This window comes from Vanellus vanellus (assembly GCF_965231255.1).
Source record: "Vanellus vanellus genome assembly, chromosome: 9".
NCBI classification, from domain to species: Eukaryota; Metazoa; Chordata; class Aves; order Charadriiformes; family Charadriidae; genus Vanellus; species Vanellus vanellus.
In genome coordinates, this window is record NC_138914.1 from 2,593,208 (window position 1) to 2,608,532 (window position 15,325).

The 15,325-nt window shown below is 51.0% G+C and overlaps 1 protein-coding gene across 1 annotated transcript in view; it reads right to left on the reverse strand.

Annotated features, from left to right (window-relative positions):
* Window positions 1-15,325, reverse strand: part of ADAMTS9 (ADAM metallopeptidase with thrombospondin type 1 motif 9) — an 85,142-nt gene that overhangs the window by 5,690 nt on the left and 64,127 nt on the right. Inside the window, 7 exon segments of the mRNA XM_082487998.1 lie at window positions 664-797; window positions 892-986; window positions 1,146-1,240; window positions 1,486-1,618; window positions 3,568-3,762; window positions 5,270-5,440; window positions 11,587-11,760. Of these exon segments, the coding sequence (XP_082344124.1) occupies window positions 664-797; window positions 892-986; window positions 1,146-1,240; window positions 1,486-1,618; window positions 3,568-3,762; window positions 5,270-5,440; window positions 11,587-11,760 (997 nt within the window).

The window sequence follows — 15,325 nt, forward strand, 5'->3', positions numbered from 1 at the left end:
AAACATTTGCTGGAAACTGACAGCATCCCTGGAGTCAAAGGGGCTGAAACCGTAACCCTATGAGATGCTGTGGGCTCTCCGGGGGCGGGATGGCTCCCAGCTCCCATGGATGACAAAAGAGACCAGGTATCGCTTACACGGCACAGCTACAGCCCTCTCCTCCCCTGCAAATCCACGGCCCCACCTCCATCACTCTCAGCACAAATTATTTCCCCATGGTCTGGTTCTGCCAAGAGCCTCCTCCACCCCGGCCCTGAGGGAGCAGCATCCCCGACCCCAGCGGAGACCCTGCCCTGGGATCTCCTGACACGTCTGTGTGTAAAATGGGGCCCAGCTCCTCCCTGGCTAAGCTTTCTGTCTGAGTCCCGTCTGAAAATAGGAGATCAAATGAAATAAAATCCTTCAGAAAATACACTGGCCTGCCGGGAGCATGCAAAGACTCATTCCGCATAGCAGATGCCCCAGCGACTATCTTAATATTTTCCCATATAACAGAGAAATAGTGTGAGCATCTCTGATGGACTCAAGTTGCAATCTCCAAGTGTAAAGCAGCCTTTAACAGGAATATTGCTCACTAGAGTACTACTGCTTGTTTGTAGTTACAGCTATATTTGTGTAAAATAAACATTTTTTTTTTAATGGCAAGGCCCTGTTTTTACTCACTTATTATTTGCATAGTGTTCAGGTCCAGCCTTACTTTGCTGAAGGTGGAAAACCCAGCTGCTGTGTAATCTTTCCTACACTGGCAGTCTTCTCGTCTGCTCCCGTTATACGGACATTCAGTCGGGTTATGCAATCTAAATCAAAAGAAAACCCTTTCTACTCATGACCGGAAAATATTGCCGTGGAAAACAAAAATACCGCAAAGCTCAGGATTAAGGGATTTCTTACCTGTATCCATACACTTCTGAAAAATTCTCTGCATCCCCATTTACCAGGGTGACGTACTCCTTTGGGCTGTCAGTCTGCATCCCAGAGCAATACACCTGAGAGAGAGAAGCCAGAATTTTGTCAGGTATCACGTGCAGAGGGATGGCCGAGAAAACTGAAGGTAGAGAACGCAAGAGTGGAAGCGAAGAGCACACGCAGGGTCCTCTTGCACCTTCGGAAAATGCATTAACTATCAGTCTGTTGCTGAAATGCACCTTTAACGTCTTTCCTTTGACTTGGAGGAAATATTCGCCATCTTCAGTGACACCTTTGAGATGTTTAACGTCTTTGCAACTCCTTGGTAATTCACCTGAAACAAAACAGAAATGCTTGTGGTCACTGAGCAACCGTACGTCAACATTTCTTTTGTAACACTGTGAAGCATCTAAAGCATCAAAGCGCCCTGTTTATTTTTAAGAGGTCTCCCTGAAGTGCCTTAGTGCTTTGTTGGATGGCTCCCAATGCTTGGAAGTACCGCACATCCCTAGGAATTTGATAGGAACAGATGCTGAAGCCACGAGAAAGGCAAAGGAAGGTGCAAATCTGCAGACTTACAGTCATGGACGTTATGACATGTCCTCCTCTCTTCGGGTTTCAGATCCGCATGGCACAAGCTGCTGACCTGGTCGTTGTTTGTCAAACACTGCACCGACCGGTGCATGACTCCCACTCCACAGGTGACGGAGCACTGCAAGACAGAAGCAGCGATTCGTATTTTATCTCAAGGGTTTCTGGGCTCCGGAGTGTTCAAACACGGGCTTAATTTTAATCAAAGAAGTAATCCCTTTGATTATTAATCCCTTCATTATTATCATCATCACTGTTTCAAGAAGACTACTGAACTTCACTCAGCACTTAAACGCTTTGTGGGATGAGGCAGTATTGGTTAAGGTGAACCATGCGCTCACGTGAAATTGTTGATTTTTCACACTAGGAAGGTTGTGCAAGAGAGAAATGTTCACCAGGAGACCTGAACGGTAGAAATCCTCTCCTGGTGGCTGGGAGACATTGCCTGGGACGCTGATAGGGGCCTCTGAACAAACAAGACATGGGTGGTTGTTTTCTAACCAAATTGCACAAAAAAAACCCACAGCCTCCAAACCCTCTGTCCCCTCGCCCTCTGGAAAAATGCCTAAATCTGCGCAAACACAGGATTACCATCCTCAAATGGCCCAAATCAAGGGCAATCTTAAGGATGAGATTGCAGTTTACTGGAGCTACCGAGCAGCAGCTTGTCGGGGCTGGCTGATGCTGAGCATGGGTGACGGGCGGAGGGAGCATCTTGCTCCTCCTCCGCAATTTGTTCTTTCAGTACTTGAGAACTGTTAATCAGCTCTTTCTACAGGTACCAGGTCAGGCTGCCGGGTATGAGGATGGTATGAGGATGGTATGAGGATGCTCATCCCTTTAGAAATGCTTAGTCTAAGGAGCGCACCATGAAGGAGATGGTCTTCAACAGCTCATGGTATTTGCAACTTGGTGTTTACTCTTTTATCTGGTCCAAATCTGTAAAATTTAACTACAGAGCTGAGCAGGATTCTCTGTGTCCATCAAAGATGGTAGTATTTTACATTATTTTACATTAAATCCCTTTGAAAATCAGAGATGAGAAGGGTCATGGCACTGGAGAAGGATCACTGGGACGTTCAGCAGCCCAAAGCGAGGAGAAAGGTCTTGCTCTCTGAAATGGATACTCTTTGGAATGAAGCTGTACTAACGAATTGGACATTTTGCACTGAAATTCTGGGGGAAAATACCAATTAATTGAGGCTGAGCTCTTTGCTGTAACTCCTCTGCCCTGACTCACAGGGAGGATCTGAGGCTTCCTATGGGGCAGGAGAACTTCGGTTTCAAACGGCTCTGCCATTTACTGTGACAACTTCTGCTACATTTTGCTTGACTTGACCCTCGTTGCCTTGTAAAGGTTTGAGAAATACCTACAAATGCCTGAGCTGCGTTAATAAATCAAATTTATGGGAGAAACACCACATTTCAAAGAATGTCAGAAGCCCAAAGAAGTAAAATGTTATGACCTTAACTAAAATTCGATCTTGTAGTTCAGGCCCCAGAAAAGGCTCGACACAAATAACTTTAGCAGAACAGCGAAGTTCTTTCCCCTGCCCTGTCCCAGCATTTGTAAGAAGGAGGGGGAAGGGAAAGAAAAAGAAAGAAAAATCCTTTTAAGGCTGCAGTTACCAGTGTTTCGGCCTATTGGGGGTTCCCAAGTCTCGCTCACATGTGTGGGTGAGTGGGATCAAACCCAGCTGCCAACTACCTGTCACTGCCCCTACTCCAGCCCAAGGCTTTCAAACCCCTTGTTTTCTGGCAGTGACCCCACTTTCTGACTAAAAATTCAACGTGACCCTCAACACTGCCACAAATTCTGGCTACAATCAAATTTTCACAGAGATCGTGACTCCGCTCGTGGCTGCTGGGACTCCCCGACACGGTGGGGTTCAGTCCGGAGCAGGAGCCCTACACACACCGGGGCTGCCGCTGCACGAGGGTATGCTCTGCGTTAATTTATGCATGTCTTAAGCATTTCCCTGCCAAACCTTGGGATTGCGTCCCCTGTGTAAAGAAAAATAAGTTTGCTCCAATTTTTTCAGTTAAAAAAATGAAGTTTGCCAAACTTACGCTTCCCCAGTTGCCGACGCGCCAGGACGCCGAGACGGGGCACTCCCCGAGGTAGCAGGGCTGGATGTTGGGCGGCTGCGTGCCAGGGCAGTTGACCGTGTTCTGGTACCCGTACTCGTAGTGGTCCTTCCCGGTGTAAATCTCGCTGCAGGACACCAGGCGCTGCCTGTATCCCTTCCCGCAGGTGACGGAGCACTGCGGGCAGAGGAAGCGCCTGTCAGCACCGCACGCTTTGGGAAGGCTGCCCAAAATGAGGAGGAAAAGCAGCCTTACCAGCTTTTAACATGGCAAGCTGCTCTGAGGAACCACTAGTAACTATTTAAGACAGCCACGGGTATTGTGAGTGGCTAGAAGCGGGCTGGCGCCCAACACTGTCTTTGAGAACCCAATTCCTCCCTGTGCTGCCCTACAGCTGGTCCAGGACCCGCTGCTCCAGGTTGGCTCCTGGACACAAGTTATCCCTCCCCAAGGGCCAATAAAGGAACAGAAGATCCTTGGGAACTCAGAAACGCCTCTATTAATTGGGTTTTCTTCCCCCCCCCCCCCTTTTTTTTTTTTTTCCCATGGGATGCACAGAGGAAAGAAAACGGTCAAGATTGACCCTGAATTGCGGGTACTCGGCAGCAACGGGAAGAAAGGGAAGGTTTTCCTTGTAATTAGAGGACAAAGTGCTTCTGCCCTCCTCACCAAAAGGCTGAGTGGGAGCTGGGGCGACCTGAGCTCCAGCCCCACGAGCTCTCGCCCACCTCCTCGTCTTCATGGGTCCGAGTGCTCCCAGGGGGTCACAGGCGGTGGGAGCGGGTAGAGGGTGTCTGGACAAGGGGCAGCCAGGGCTCCAGCTTCACAGGCACCCTAATGTTTCTCTTCGGACACTACCCAGGAGACCAGGCTGCTCCGAGAAATTCTCATCTCTCCACGTTTCTCCCTCCTGCACTATCTCGGGTGGCTTCTCTCTCCTCCCCCTCAATCCTCGCATGTTTTCCTTTTTCCCTTTTCGTGTTCTTTCTTTTTAATCAGCGCTGCGTCAGCAGCTGCCTCGTCATTTCCCTCCGCTGTTCCTCCAAGTGGAAAGTGATCCTTCTGCAGATTCGCTGCAGAAGGAAACAGGCTGAGATTAGCCCAGGTCCTCCCGCATGCAGCGCTTGCTGCAAAGAAAACTCATCTATTTTCCTTTCCGCCCAGCCACGAGGGCAAACTTGCTGCCTTTGCTCACACCGGGTCCTCGCTCTTGCCAAAGACGGCACCGAGGAAGGACGTGTCCCCACGGTCACACCCAGGCTCGCCTTTCCCCTAAGGATGCTCACCCGGACCCTTGTGCAGCTCGTGGGGCCCCGTAGCTCCTTGGGAGGGGATGGGAATAAAACAAAAGAAATAAATAGATGAAATAAAACGGCACAAACCCAAAGAGGGTGCCTGCTGCACGCCATGTGCTTTGGAAGAAAATTGCCTCTAGATATTAGCTAGGGCTCTGAGCACGCTGGCGTTTAGTCTTTAATATCCTGGTCTTCTCCCACAGCCCTGCGTCTCTCTCTCCAGCAGGGAAATTGCACACAGAAACAACCCAAAAAATGGTAATTAAACCTCACAGCACTGCCCTGCCGCTGTCGATTTGGGTTGCAATATCTCAGCGAGGCCGGCGGTGAGAGGAGGAGAGGGTGGCCGGTGGCACGGTCCCTGTGCGGGGATGGGGATGGGGACTCACCTCCGACCACTCCCCGGTGATCCAGACGTACTCGCAGGGCGGCAGCCCGCAGCTCTCGATTTCGGGGGGCCGTTTGCTGGCCTCGCAGTAGCCGCTGTTCTGCACCCGCTTGTTCTCATCCACGCACACCACTTTGCGGTACCGAGACGCCTCCCCGCACGTCTTCATGCACTGTTTGCGAGAAACAACAGCTCATGCAACTCCCGAGGGACTTCAGCATATTAATCCGCCCCTGCAAAGCGAGCGAGCCCTCCTCCCAGCAGCCCCAGTGAGTTGGTGGCTCCGTACCCCATGTTTGGCATCCCTCACTGGTGTCACCTGGGGGCAAATTTGAGACTGGAGCCTCGCTGCGCCAGGCGCTGCGGGAGCATCCAGTGACAAATTTACCCATCCTCTGGAGGTAGCAAGCCAAAACACAGGCGCAGGGAGAGAGGAGAAGCCATGGGATGGGGTGGATGTGGGGTCCAGCTGTGATGGGACCAGGAGATGCAGGGGTGGGCCAGGAGATGGGGCAAAGAAAGGGGCCAACCCCCATCATTTCAGCCCCTAGTAAACACAGCTGCGTGGAGAACGACAACCCAGCCATCCCCCCTTCCAAAATATGCACCTTTAGCAGTGGCTCGCCTGGGGGGAGCAGGGATCCCCGGTCCCCGCCAGCAGCGAGCAGCAGCGCTCTGCCCCGGCACGGCGTGGGGACACATTTCTGCAACCGCTGCAGCGCAGGGGGCCCTACGGGTTTAATTCTCTTTTAAAAACTGCCCTGCCCGATATTAAGAGTAGCACCCGCTAGCCGAGCACAACTGCTCCCCGGGGGGCTTCTGGAGACTTTAAGGACTCGGTTCTTTCTCTGCTCGACCTGGAAAAACCAGCCCGGCTGCGAGGCTGCGCTCCCGGGATTGGGTCTGCGCTCGGAGCCCATCTTACAAAACACGCGTAAAACAAAATAAATCAGCGTAAGAACATCTGTCTGGGTACAACCCCATTTTCTTGAATTTATCGCCTGTAATGGACTTCTAACACTTTCAACTAACTGGATTAACAGGGAGGAAAATGCATGAAAATAATCATTTTATATAACGTGCAGGAAATGTCTTCCCCTAAGGAAACGGATAAAACATTCAATCAGACCATCCCTATCTGTACAGAAGCACCGTTTGAAGTCACCTGGGCTCGGAGGACCGTGCCAGTCTAATCCAGTTAGAGTCTCACCCTCTGAACATTGTTTCCAGCCTCCCCGAAGCAGCTCCTGCTCTCCTGGCTGGCCCACAGTTAGCGAGATCTTGGTGGGTTCACCTAATTGTGAAACGCGGGCACTGTCAGGCCCCCATTTCTGTAATTAGCTGTCAGAACCGAGATTGCAAATTAAGTGAGAACTCTGAAAAATCAGATCAACCCGTGGCAGGAGCATCAAACTAGGAGGGCCGCGGCGAGCTCAACGTCGCGTTCATCGTAAATATTTAGTAATGGAGCAAAGTGGAGGGGGCCGGGGAAGGAGAGGCGGCCCCACAAAGCAGCATTTATTCCGAAGGAATAACTTAGGAGCTCTTAGGCAACAGTCAACATTGCAAAATCCGCAGTCTGCCAAAAGACCCCAAGGGCTTCGTGTGCTTTCAACCTTATTTACTCTCTTGCTTTAAGTCCTCGGAGTGGAAGCGCCTTCTAGGTCTGTGCCAAAACACAGCGATCCTATGGGGGCTGGAGGAATTTGCTGGAGTGTGATTTTCCCCAGGGAGCAAACCAACTGTGCTGTATTTGCCCTTCTCTGATATATCCCCGTTACATAAGTAAAATCTGAAAGGGGGTTATTGCGTGTGAATAAGGCATCACGAGCTCTCCATCATCTCGTAGCTTCCCTGAGCGGTACCTTTCAGGGGCGGCGTGAACCTCAACATTCCTGCTGCCTTCTAATGAGGGACTCTCCAGCGCAGTGGGACTGGGGCCATGGGATGCTCAAAGCTCCCTTGTCCCAGTTTGGCGTACGCCAGCCCAGCACGTGGTCACCAGTGCAGGGTGAATCGTTCCAGCCCTCCGCCCCTCACGGCCAGAGGAGGCCCCGTGCAAGGAGTGGGAAGAATCATGGAATGGTTTAGGTTGGAAGGGACCTTGAAGATCACCTAGTTCCAACCCCCCTGCCCTGGGCAGGGCCACCTCCCCCCAGCCCAGGGTGCTCCCAGCCCCGTCCAACCCGGCCTTGAACACCTCCAGGGATGGGGCAGCCACAGCTCCTCGGGGCACCCGGCGCCAGGGGCTCACCGCCCTCACAGGGAAAAATTCCTTCCTAATATCTGATCTAAATCTCCCTTCTTCCAGTTTGAAGCCATTCCCCCTCATCCTATCAAAGAAACACGGCTGATTTTGTCTCCTCCCCTTAGTGCATATTTAAGCTTAAATTTGCAAAGTACACTGGCTGACGCTTAATTTTAGGAGGGTGAACAATCTTGATGCCACCAATGCATCTTCTGACATTGGCTGTGAAGAGCCATCATAGCAAAACCCCATCCTCATTTAAAATCGTTAGTGGCCGATGAGAGATTGATACTCTCAGACCCATGCCAGCCTGCTCTGGGCTTCTCTGCAAATAACGGATGTACGGCCAAATAAACCCCAGCCAGCTCTGTGCGTTTTGTCATCATCAGTAAATTAAAGTTTGATTATTTGTATTCTCGGGGATAACTGGCAATTAAAATAATCCCACCGAGTTATTAAATACGGCTCAGAGACAGTGAGACCATCATAAAACAAACCAGAGAGAAACACTGCAGAGCTTCCAATCAGCCACCCCAAGGTTATAAAATGTTATTCACATAGAAAGTGGACAGCTCAGCTAGCATGAAAAGGCTATTTTTCATTTTAATACGGTGATAGATTTTGTATGAAATCTCATGTTCGCGACTGATCTAAATCTCACATAAAAAAGCAGGGCCAGGGGATAACAGCCATTAATAGCAAGAGCTGAAAAACAGGTCAGGCATTTGACAATATTTGTCTCTTTTGCCTCATTTCCCAAATTTTGAACTATTTTCCCGGCAGTTCAAATTAAGGACCATTTCAAGCATTTCTGCAAATGTAATAATAACAATTAAAAAAACCCCAAAGGCATTGCTTTGTGAAAGCATTCATTGTTTTCTTTCTTTTCTTTACAAATCAAAACCTGACAGAGAGATGAAACGAAACTGCACACCACAAACACTTCAAACATGCCTTGGGTAATCCAAATCAGGCAAGGACGGCACGATTTTCCCCCAGATGGCAAATGTCAAAGATTCAAGAATTGCATTGCAGCTTCCAGAGCTCTGCATTGTCCTTTCACAGAGGTTCATATTAAAAAAACCCCACAACCCTTCTCTCTCCCAATTTGTCTTTTTTATTTGTGGCCCTGGTCTGAGTTTTACTTCGACGTTAGCAGGGCCCTTTCTATTGACTTTCTTCCCCCCGGTGTGGCCACTGAAAACAGCTAATTAATGGTAATACACCAACCGAGCGATAAACGGTTTCCAATAAGTTCCCTATTCCTTTTCATTGGCAAGACCAACTTTTTTTCTAAACAACAAAAAAGCAACAATTAAAAAAAAAAAAACCCTCTCGACGGATTCCCTTTAAAGATAAGAAATCAAGAACAAGACAGCGCTGGGATGTTATTTTACATCCCGCCTTTCATGGCGATTAGGGTTCACTGCTCAGAGAATACTAATGCAATCTGGGCCTCTTCACTATAAATGACACGCAGCCAGTACTTCCAGCTGGCGGGGAGGTGCTATTACTTTTTTTCATTGGGTGCATCAGAACAAAATAAGAAGTGCTCAGAAGAAGAACCGCTTGGAGTCAGCCAAAGGGGCGAGTTCACATTAGGCACCTCCTGCGTGTTTCTACTAGCGGTTACTTATAGGTGAGGAAACTTTCAGCCCACCCCTTAGCAAAGCTCCCCTGGGGAAAAAAAAATAAAATCTCCGTAACACATTAGAAATTTCCCCAGTGCGATGGGAAGCCCTGGAAAACATTGGAAAACATCAGCTTCCACCTCCCGCCAAGGGCTTGGCAGGGTGGGAGCAGCAGGGGCCTTTCGCCACTGGTTCGAAAAGCTGCAAAAATAAGGGAAAGAGGGTGAAAGGATGGGGCAGGAGCTGAGGCTTTTCTGGGTTAATTACACCGTTGGGTAAGGACTGCAACTGCATGCTGTTTGGTGACCTACTTTGCCGCCTGTAAATTTATTAGCTGAAGAAATTGAAAAAGCTCTGTAAAAGCAAAAGTTCATTGCAAGGAATTTGCTAGAGCCCCCTCAGCTGTTTCAGCGTCGCTTTTCCAGGCTGGGATGTTTCCGTCGGGTACCACTGCGCGCTCCGCTCGGCTCTGCCTCCTGCTGCTCCCCATCACGCCTCGGCAGGTGGGAATGGGGCACCGTCCCCTCCGGCCTCTTGTACTCGTGGCCACGTTACAGAGGATTATAAACCCATCACAACTTCCCGGCACCACCGAGACTGGGGGAATGAAGCTAAACTGGTTTGTACCATCCCCGGCAGGCTGAGGTACGATGGGCAGGGGGATCTTAGGTGATGCCACATCCCCGGTTGCCTGCAGTCTGGGGTGCTCCGTGCAGTCACGAGCCGAGGACGAGCTCGTAGGGGAGGAAAGATGAGAAGAAAGCACACGCTGCCTTAACCTTGAATTTTTTCTTGCTGTAGCGGAAAAGTTGCACAGCCTCTGCACGCGTGAGATGTTTTTTCCTCTCATCAGTAAATTTGCTTTTCCTATGCCCACCCTTTTTCTCTTTCTTTTTGTCTTTTTTTTTTTTTTAGTGACACAATAAAGGCAGGCTCTGGAAGCATCTGCAAACACCAAGGCTTTGAGCAGGAAGCCGGCGTCGCCGCTCCATCTTTTGTTAGCGCAGCAGGAGGCCCCGTTTCGCACTTACACCACAGCCTCTTCACTGTCTCCGCAGGGGAAGGGACCTCGACCCATTTTGTCCCCCTTCAAGACCTCCCTGGGCCAGGCAGGAGCAATATAAAGGCAGCCTGACTGCCAAAGAAAGCCGGGCCCCCATTTGATTAATATTTCTCCTGTTCCCCGGAGCTACACACTGCAGGCATCAAGGTGACCAGGATCACGCACCTCCAAAGTCAGGGAGACTTCTGCTGCTCAAAGGGAGCAGAACGGAGCCCCTGCTGCCCTGTCACTGGCGCCACCAAGGGTTTGGCAGGGAGGCTGATGGACCTGGGGGGGGGGAGGTCTTCTGCCCCTCTCCATCCCCTGCATCCCCACGGAGGGCCCATGATGGGCAATCTCCTTCTCCCTGGGTGACAAGGACATCCTCTCCATAGGAGCGGTGGCCTCTCCCGCGGGCTGTGCGACTCAGCAGTCGGCTCCCCCGAGCTGGCGGCTCCATCGCCTTTCCCATTTCCAAGGCTGGCAGTCCCTGCGCTGCCGGGAAGGGCCTGGGACAGCGGGACAGGCACGGAGGAGAACTGGGGCAGGACTCTTTCACCCAGGGATAGCAAAAAAAGGAGCAAAACCACACTGAAAATAATCATTTTGGTGCCTGGTCTGAACTCTCTCTGCCAAAACCTGTTGTGCGCTCGAAGCGTGCCACAGCACCCTGCGGGCAGCCCACGGGAGGGTCCTTCTGGACCCCTTCCTCCTGCCCAGAGTCCCCTTGTCCTCCTGCCACCCACTCGCCACTCCAGGCGAGTTGGGGTCGCTCCCTGAACCACTGGAGCGGCAGCTTTATTCCCCCACTCCAGCCTAAGGGGATGAATTTGCTGGGGACCGAGCCTGGTCCCTCAGAAGAGCACCATCTCCCACGGGAGGTCTCATGTCAGCGCTGCTCGTGGCTTGCCAAAAAGCATGGACGGGGAGCCCAGTGGAAAGAGAGAGCTCTCAGAAGGAGCTGGGGTAATGGGGCAGGAAAGGGGGCCATTACTGATGTTCCCCAGTTCCCCCAAACCGGCAGACACTGGGCTCGCCGCCGGAGCAGCGCGGCAGGGCTCAGCCTCCGGGAACAGACCCAAATCCCCACTACCCAAAACCTGCTCAATATTTGCATAGCTCCCAGCCACACACCGGGCAGCACAAAGCAATAAATTAACCCTACGGAGGTATTTGTCAGCTCCTCCTTCCAGCCACCGCATACGAGCGTTTCTTTTGCCTTTTTTTTTTTTTTTTTTCCCTCTTGCAAAGCCGGGTTGTAACCCCAAAACCCCACTCGGCGGAAACCCCGACCCTCCGGCAGCCATCTCCGGCCCCAGCATCATCCCGTTCTGCGCGCTTGAGAGCACAAGTGACGTGACCCCCGGGGAAGGGCGGAGAGGGGGGTCCCCGCTTACCGCTTGCCATTCGCCGGCTGCCCAGCGGTGCGTGGGGCACTCGGGGAGGTGGCAGTCCCGCTGCGCAGGGGGACGGCCGGCCGGGTCACACTCTGCCTCCTCGGCTGCCTTCGGGGTGCCGCTGTGGCAGTGCACGGCGCGGCGCTGGACGCCCCGGCCGCAGGACACCGAGCACTGGAGGAAGGGACAGAAGGTGAGTGGCGGTCCCCGTCGCAGCCCTCACGGTAAGTTCCCGGGGTTCGCCCTCTGCTCTGGGCTCAACGGCAGCGATAGCGATAGCGATGCTCTAACGCCGGCGTTCAAACGTCCAGGTGAGGCTTTTCATTGCACGAGGGGAAAATTTTGCAAGGGCAGAGCAGACGGGCTGAAATCCCCGCTCCGCTGAAGCCAGCGGGAAGTTTTGCCGTTGGCTTCAGCGGGGTCAGGATTTCCCCGACGGGATTTATCTTGCAAAAACCTCTGGAGAAAGCGGCACCGCTAAACCACCGCAACGCGCCAGAGGCGGCAAGGCTCTGCCTATTACTTCTCAGGCACTCGGCTCAAAAAAGTTATAGTTCAAAATATATCAAATGCCACAAGTGTCACTGGAGTGGACTTTAATGAAAAGCAAACTTGAATTATATAGAAGAAAGTCTGTGGCAGTAGAGAGGGAAAGGTACGATACAGCTGGGATTCCTTTCAGCACGCATCTAAACATGCACGTGCACACAAGCCAGGGCGTGCTGTTAGTTTGCGAAAATAAATGCCTTTTTTAAATTAAGTGCGTTTCACATTTCCTTCGTTACACTGTGGGCGCATTTCTCCCCACTTCCAGGCAGAGCAAGAAAAGCCTGAATTTCTCTGTTTCCCAGACACCTTCAAATTATTATCTACACTGCGATGCTTTTAACAGTTTGCTTTTTCTTTCACGCAACATTTCTTATTGTTGTGACTGCACGCTGTAATATGTTTAGCAGTACTTAATGTCCCTCCGGTATGGATTTTTCCTTGCTAGATCTTAAAGTATATGATATAGATTTGGCATAAAAAGAATTTGCATTTGCAGAAGAAAGCATGTAAAAACCAAAGGTATGCGTTTAAAACACAGCTATTACGATTAGCCATTCGCTCCGCTAACAATTAATATTAGTGACCTTATTAATACATCGGGAACTAAGAAAACAGATGTACAGCCCGTTATTGCGATACCCGTAAAACGAGCCTTCTTAGGGCAGGGAATTAAGTGGCGCCTAACGGGGAAGAAATTCTCTCTTCTGCAGAGCATTCCTCCGTAATGCTCCATTTGCTTTACTCTCCGAAGATCCCATAAAGCCAAGGGGACCAAAGAAAAGCTGACTGTGAATATTTAGCTTCAGCTATTTGTAAGAGGGTGGGGTGTTTTGTTTTTTTTTTTTTTGGTTTTTTTTTTTTTTGTGTAAGTTTTGAAAGTGGCAGTGAGATTTCTGTCACTGGTGATGCAAATGTTTCCCATATGCTGCGCGCTGCCTCCCTGTGATTAATAGCGCTGTTTGTCCTACGCATTCCATAGGGGACAGTTAAACTGAATAATGGCAACAAACTTGGAGAAACATATACACCAGGATGCATACCATGCTCTAAAATGCCTTTTGGTTTGCACTTATCACCCACCCAAAAAGCACATGCCCGGGAATGTTACGACAAGGGAGAGCAAGCCGTGCCACGGCTCTTTCCCGGGGGGGCTGTGCTGCCTGTGACACCCCGGCAGAGTGGCTCCGGGGAGGAGGACGCTGGTCCCTGGCCGTGCCGGGCCACCGGGCAAAGCTGGAGGCTCATTTCACTGCGTGCCTGGGCCAAAACTTTGCCCCTGCATAAGCCCACGAGGATAAATGCCGCACCCGACTGAATCCGTGGGAGCGCTCCCAGGGAGGATTCATCACAGGACGAAGGTGGGAGGATTCGCCGGCTCGGGCGAAGGTTGGGGAGTTGGGGACGTGGGATTTTTCCCAGCGGATCGAGGCATCTCCTTCTAGGGGGTGCTTCCTGCCACTGCCTGCACTGCGGCATCAGTCTGGCTGCGGCTCCGGCCGGATTTACGGCTTGCTTCAAAATAACACCATCACGCTCTATTACAGGGGCAAGAAAAGGTGGGGTTTTTACCCCATTTTCATCCCGGCTATTTTAATCCAGAATACCCGTCAGCCAAGCTGTGTCTACCTTAGCGAAGTACTGTAGCTGGCTGACAGACACTCAGTTTTGGGACAGCCAACTTTTGCTGTACTTATATATTCCCCCGTGGGATGCCCCGAGCCAGGCAGCCTGTTTGCCCTTTCTATAGCCCCTATACGTTTGCCAAGGAGCGCTGCTTTCTCCACTGAGAAAGTCAGTCACCGAACTGCCGAGTGCCAGCTCGGCTATGGAGAAGCTCTACCTGCTGCTCTTCCCGTGTTTTTACACGGGGCTGGATTTCAGCCTGTAGCTGAAATATGTTAAATACCAGACAGCAGAATAAATATTGGTGTTTTTGCTAAGTGAAAGGTAAACGGCCATAATTGATACTACTTAGGAGATGCAAACACATTAAATCTGACATTTCAGTGCAGACACAAGCACATTTAAAACTTGGAGAAAAAGCCTTTTTTCTTCCCTTCTGATTATTACAGATACATTAAGAATGCTTTGCTGCAGGAAAGTGGATTCATAACAATCTAGAAAAGAATTACTCGGCCTCTGAATACAAAACATCCAGAGAGAAAAAACCCTGGGAGCGGAACAGCAGCTTAGCCAGCTGCCCACTGGGATGCATTTTTAACCATTCCTGTATTTTTTAATCCCGATTTTTTTAATCATGCCTTTTTCCTAAAAGAAAAAGAAGAAAAAACCTAAAGGCACACGCAAGGGGTCCTGCGCGTATATTGTGACGGAGGATGCGCTTTTATGGGGAAACCTTGCCTTATTTCTGACGCGGACTTTTGCTGGTTTACCCGAGGCAGCCAGCTCACGGCAGCTCAGCTTTGGGATTGTCTTTTGGAGGCAATTAGACTTCCAGAAAGCTTTTTTGATAGCATCTAAGCGCAAGCCGATGGTGGCTCCCTAGTTTCAACAGTGCCACCGGTGTCGGGGAAGGTGGCAGGGAGTTTCCATGCCCATTTAGCTCCCGACCTCTGGGTATCCTGCGTGCCAAACCCCTGCCTGTTTCACCGTCCGAATGAGAAGTTCAGCACCTAAATCCGCCTCTGCTCTGAGACGTTCCGTCTTCTGCAAAGCCGTGCGAGCCCGCTGGCAGGGACGGCCCCGGCGCTGCTCCGAACTTCCACAGCCCTGCTTTTTCGCCTGCCGCCGGCAAAGAACTGCTTGCCAGCACCAGTGAGGCTCAGGACGCAAGGAAGCCACGCCAGAGCATTTCACGTGGCTTTGGAAAGCCCGGGTTGATACGGCAGAATGGGTGTTTCTACCCCTTTATTTTTGACCCAAGCAAGACGCCGGCCGGCTGAGCCCCCAGAGCATCAGGGACCCGGCTGGGGAGCCACCCCGCGCGCGGGAAACGCGCTGCCTTTCCTTAGTCTTATCATTAGCGTACAAATATCCCGTAATTGCCTAGTCACCAGAGATTACCTCAGGCCATAAATCACCTCATCCTCCTATTAACTTGGGTTTCTTTCTCCGCTTGCGTAAAATTAACTCCGTCCATGCGGTGGAATGTCGGGAATTTTAAAACGCTTACTTTTATCAATTAACATTGGCGTATTTTAACGCAATCGACAGACCATTACATGATTAT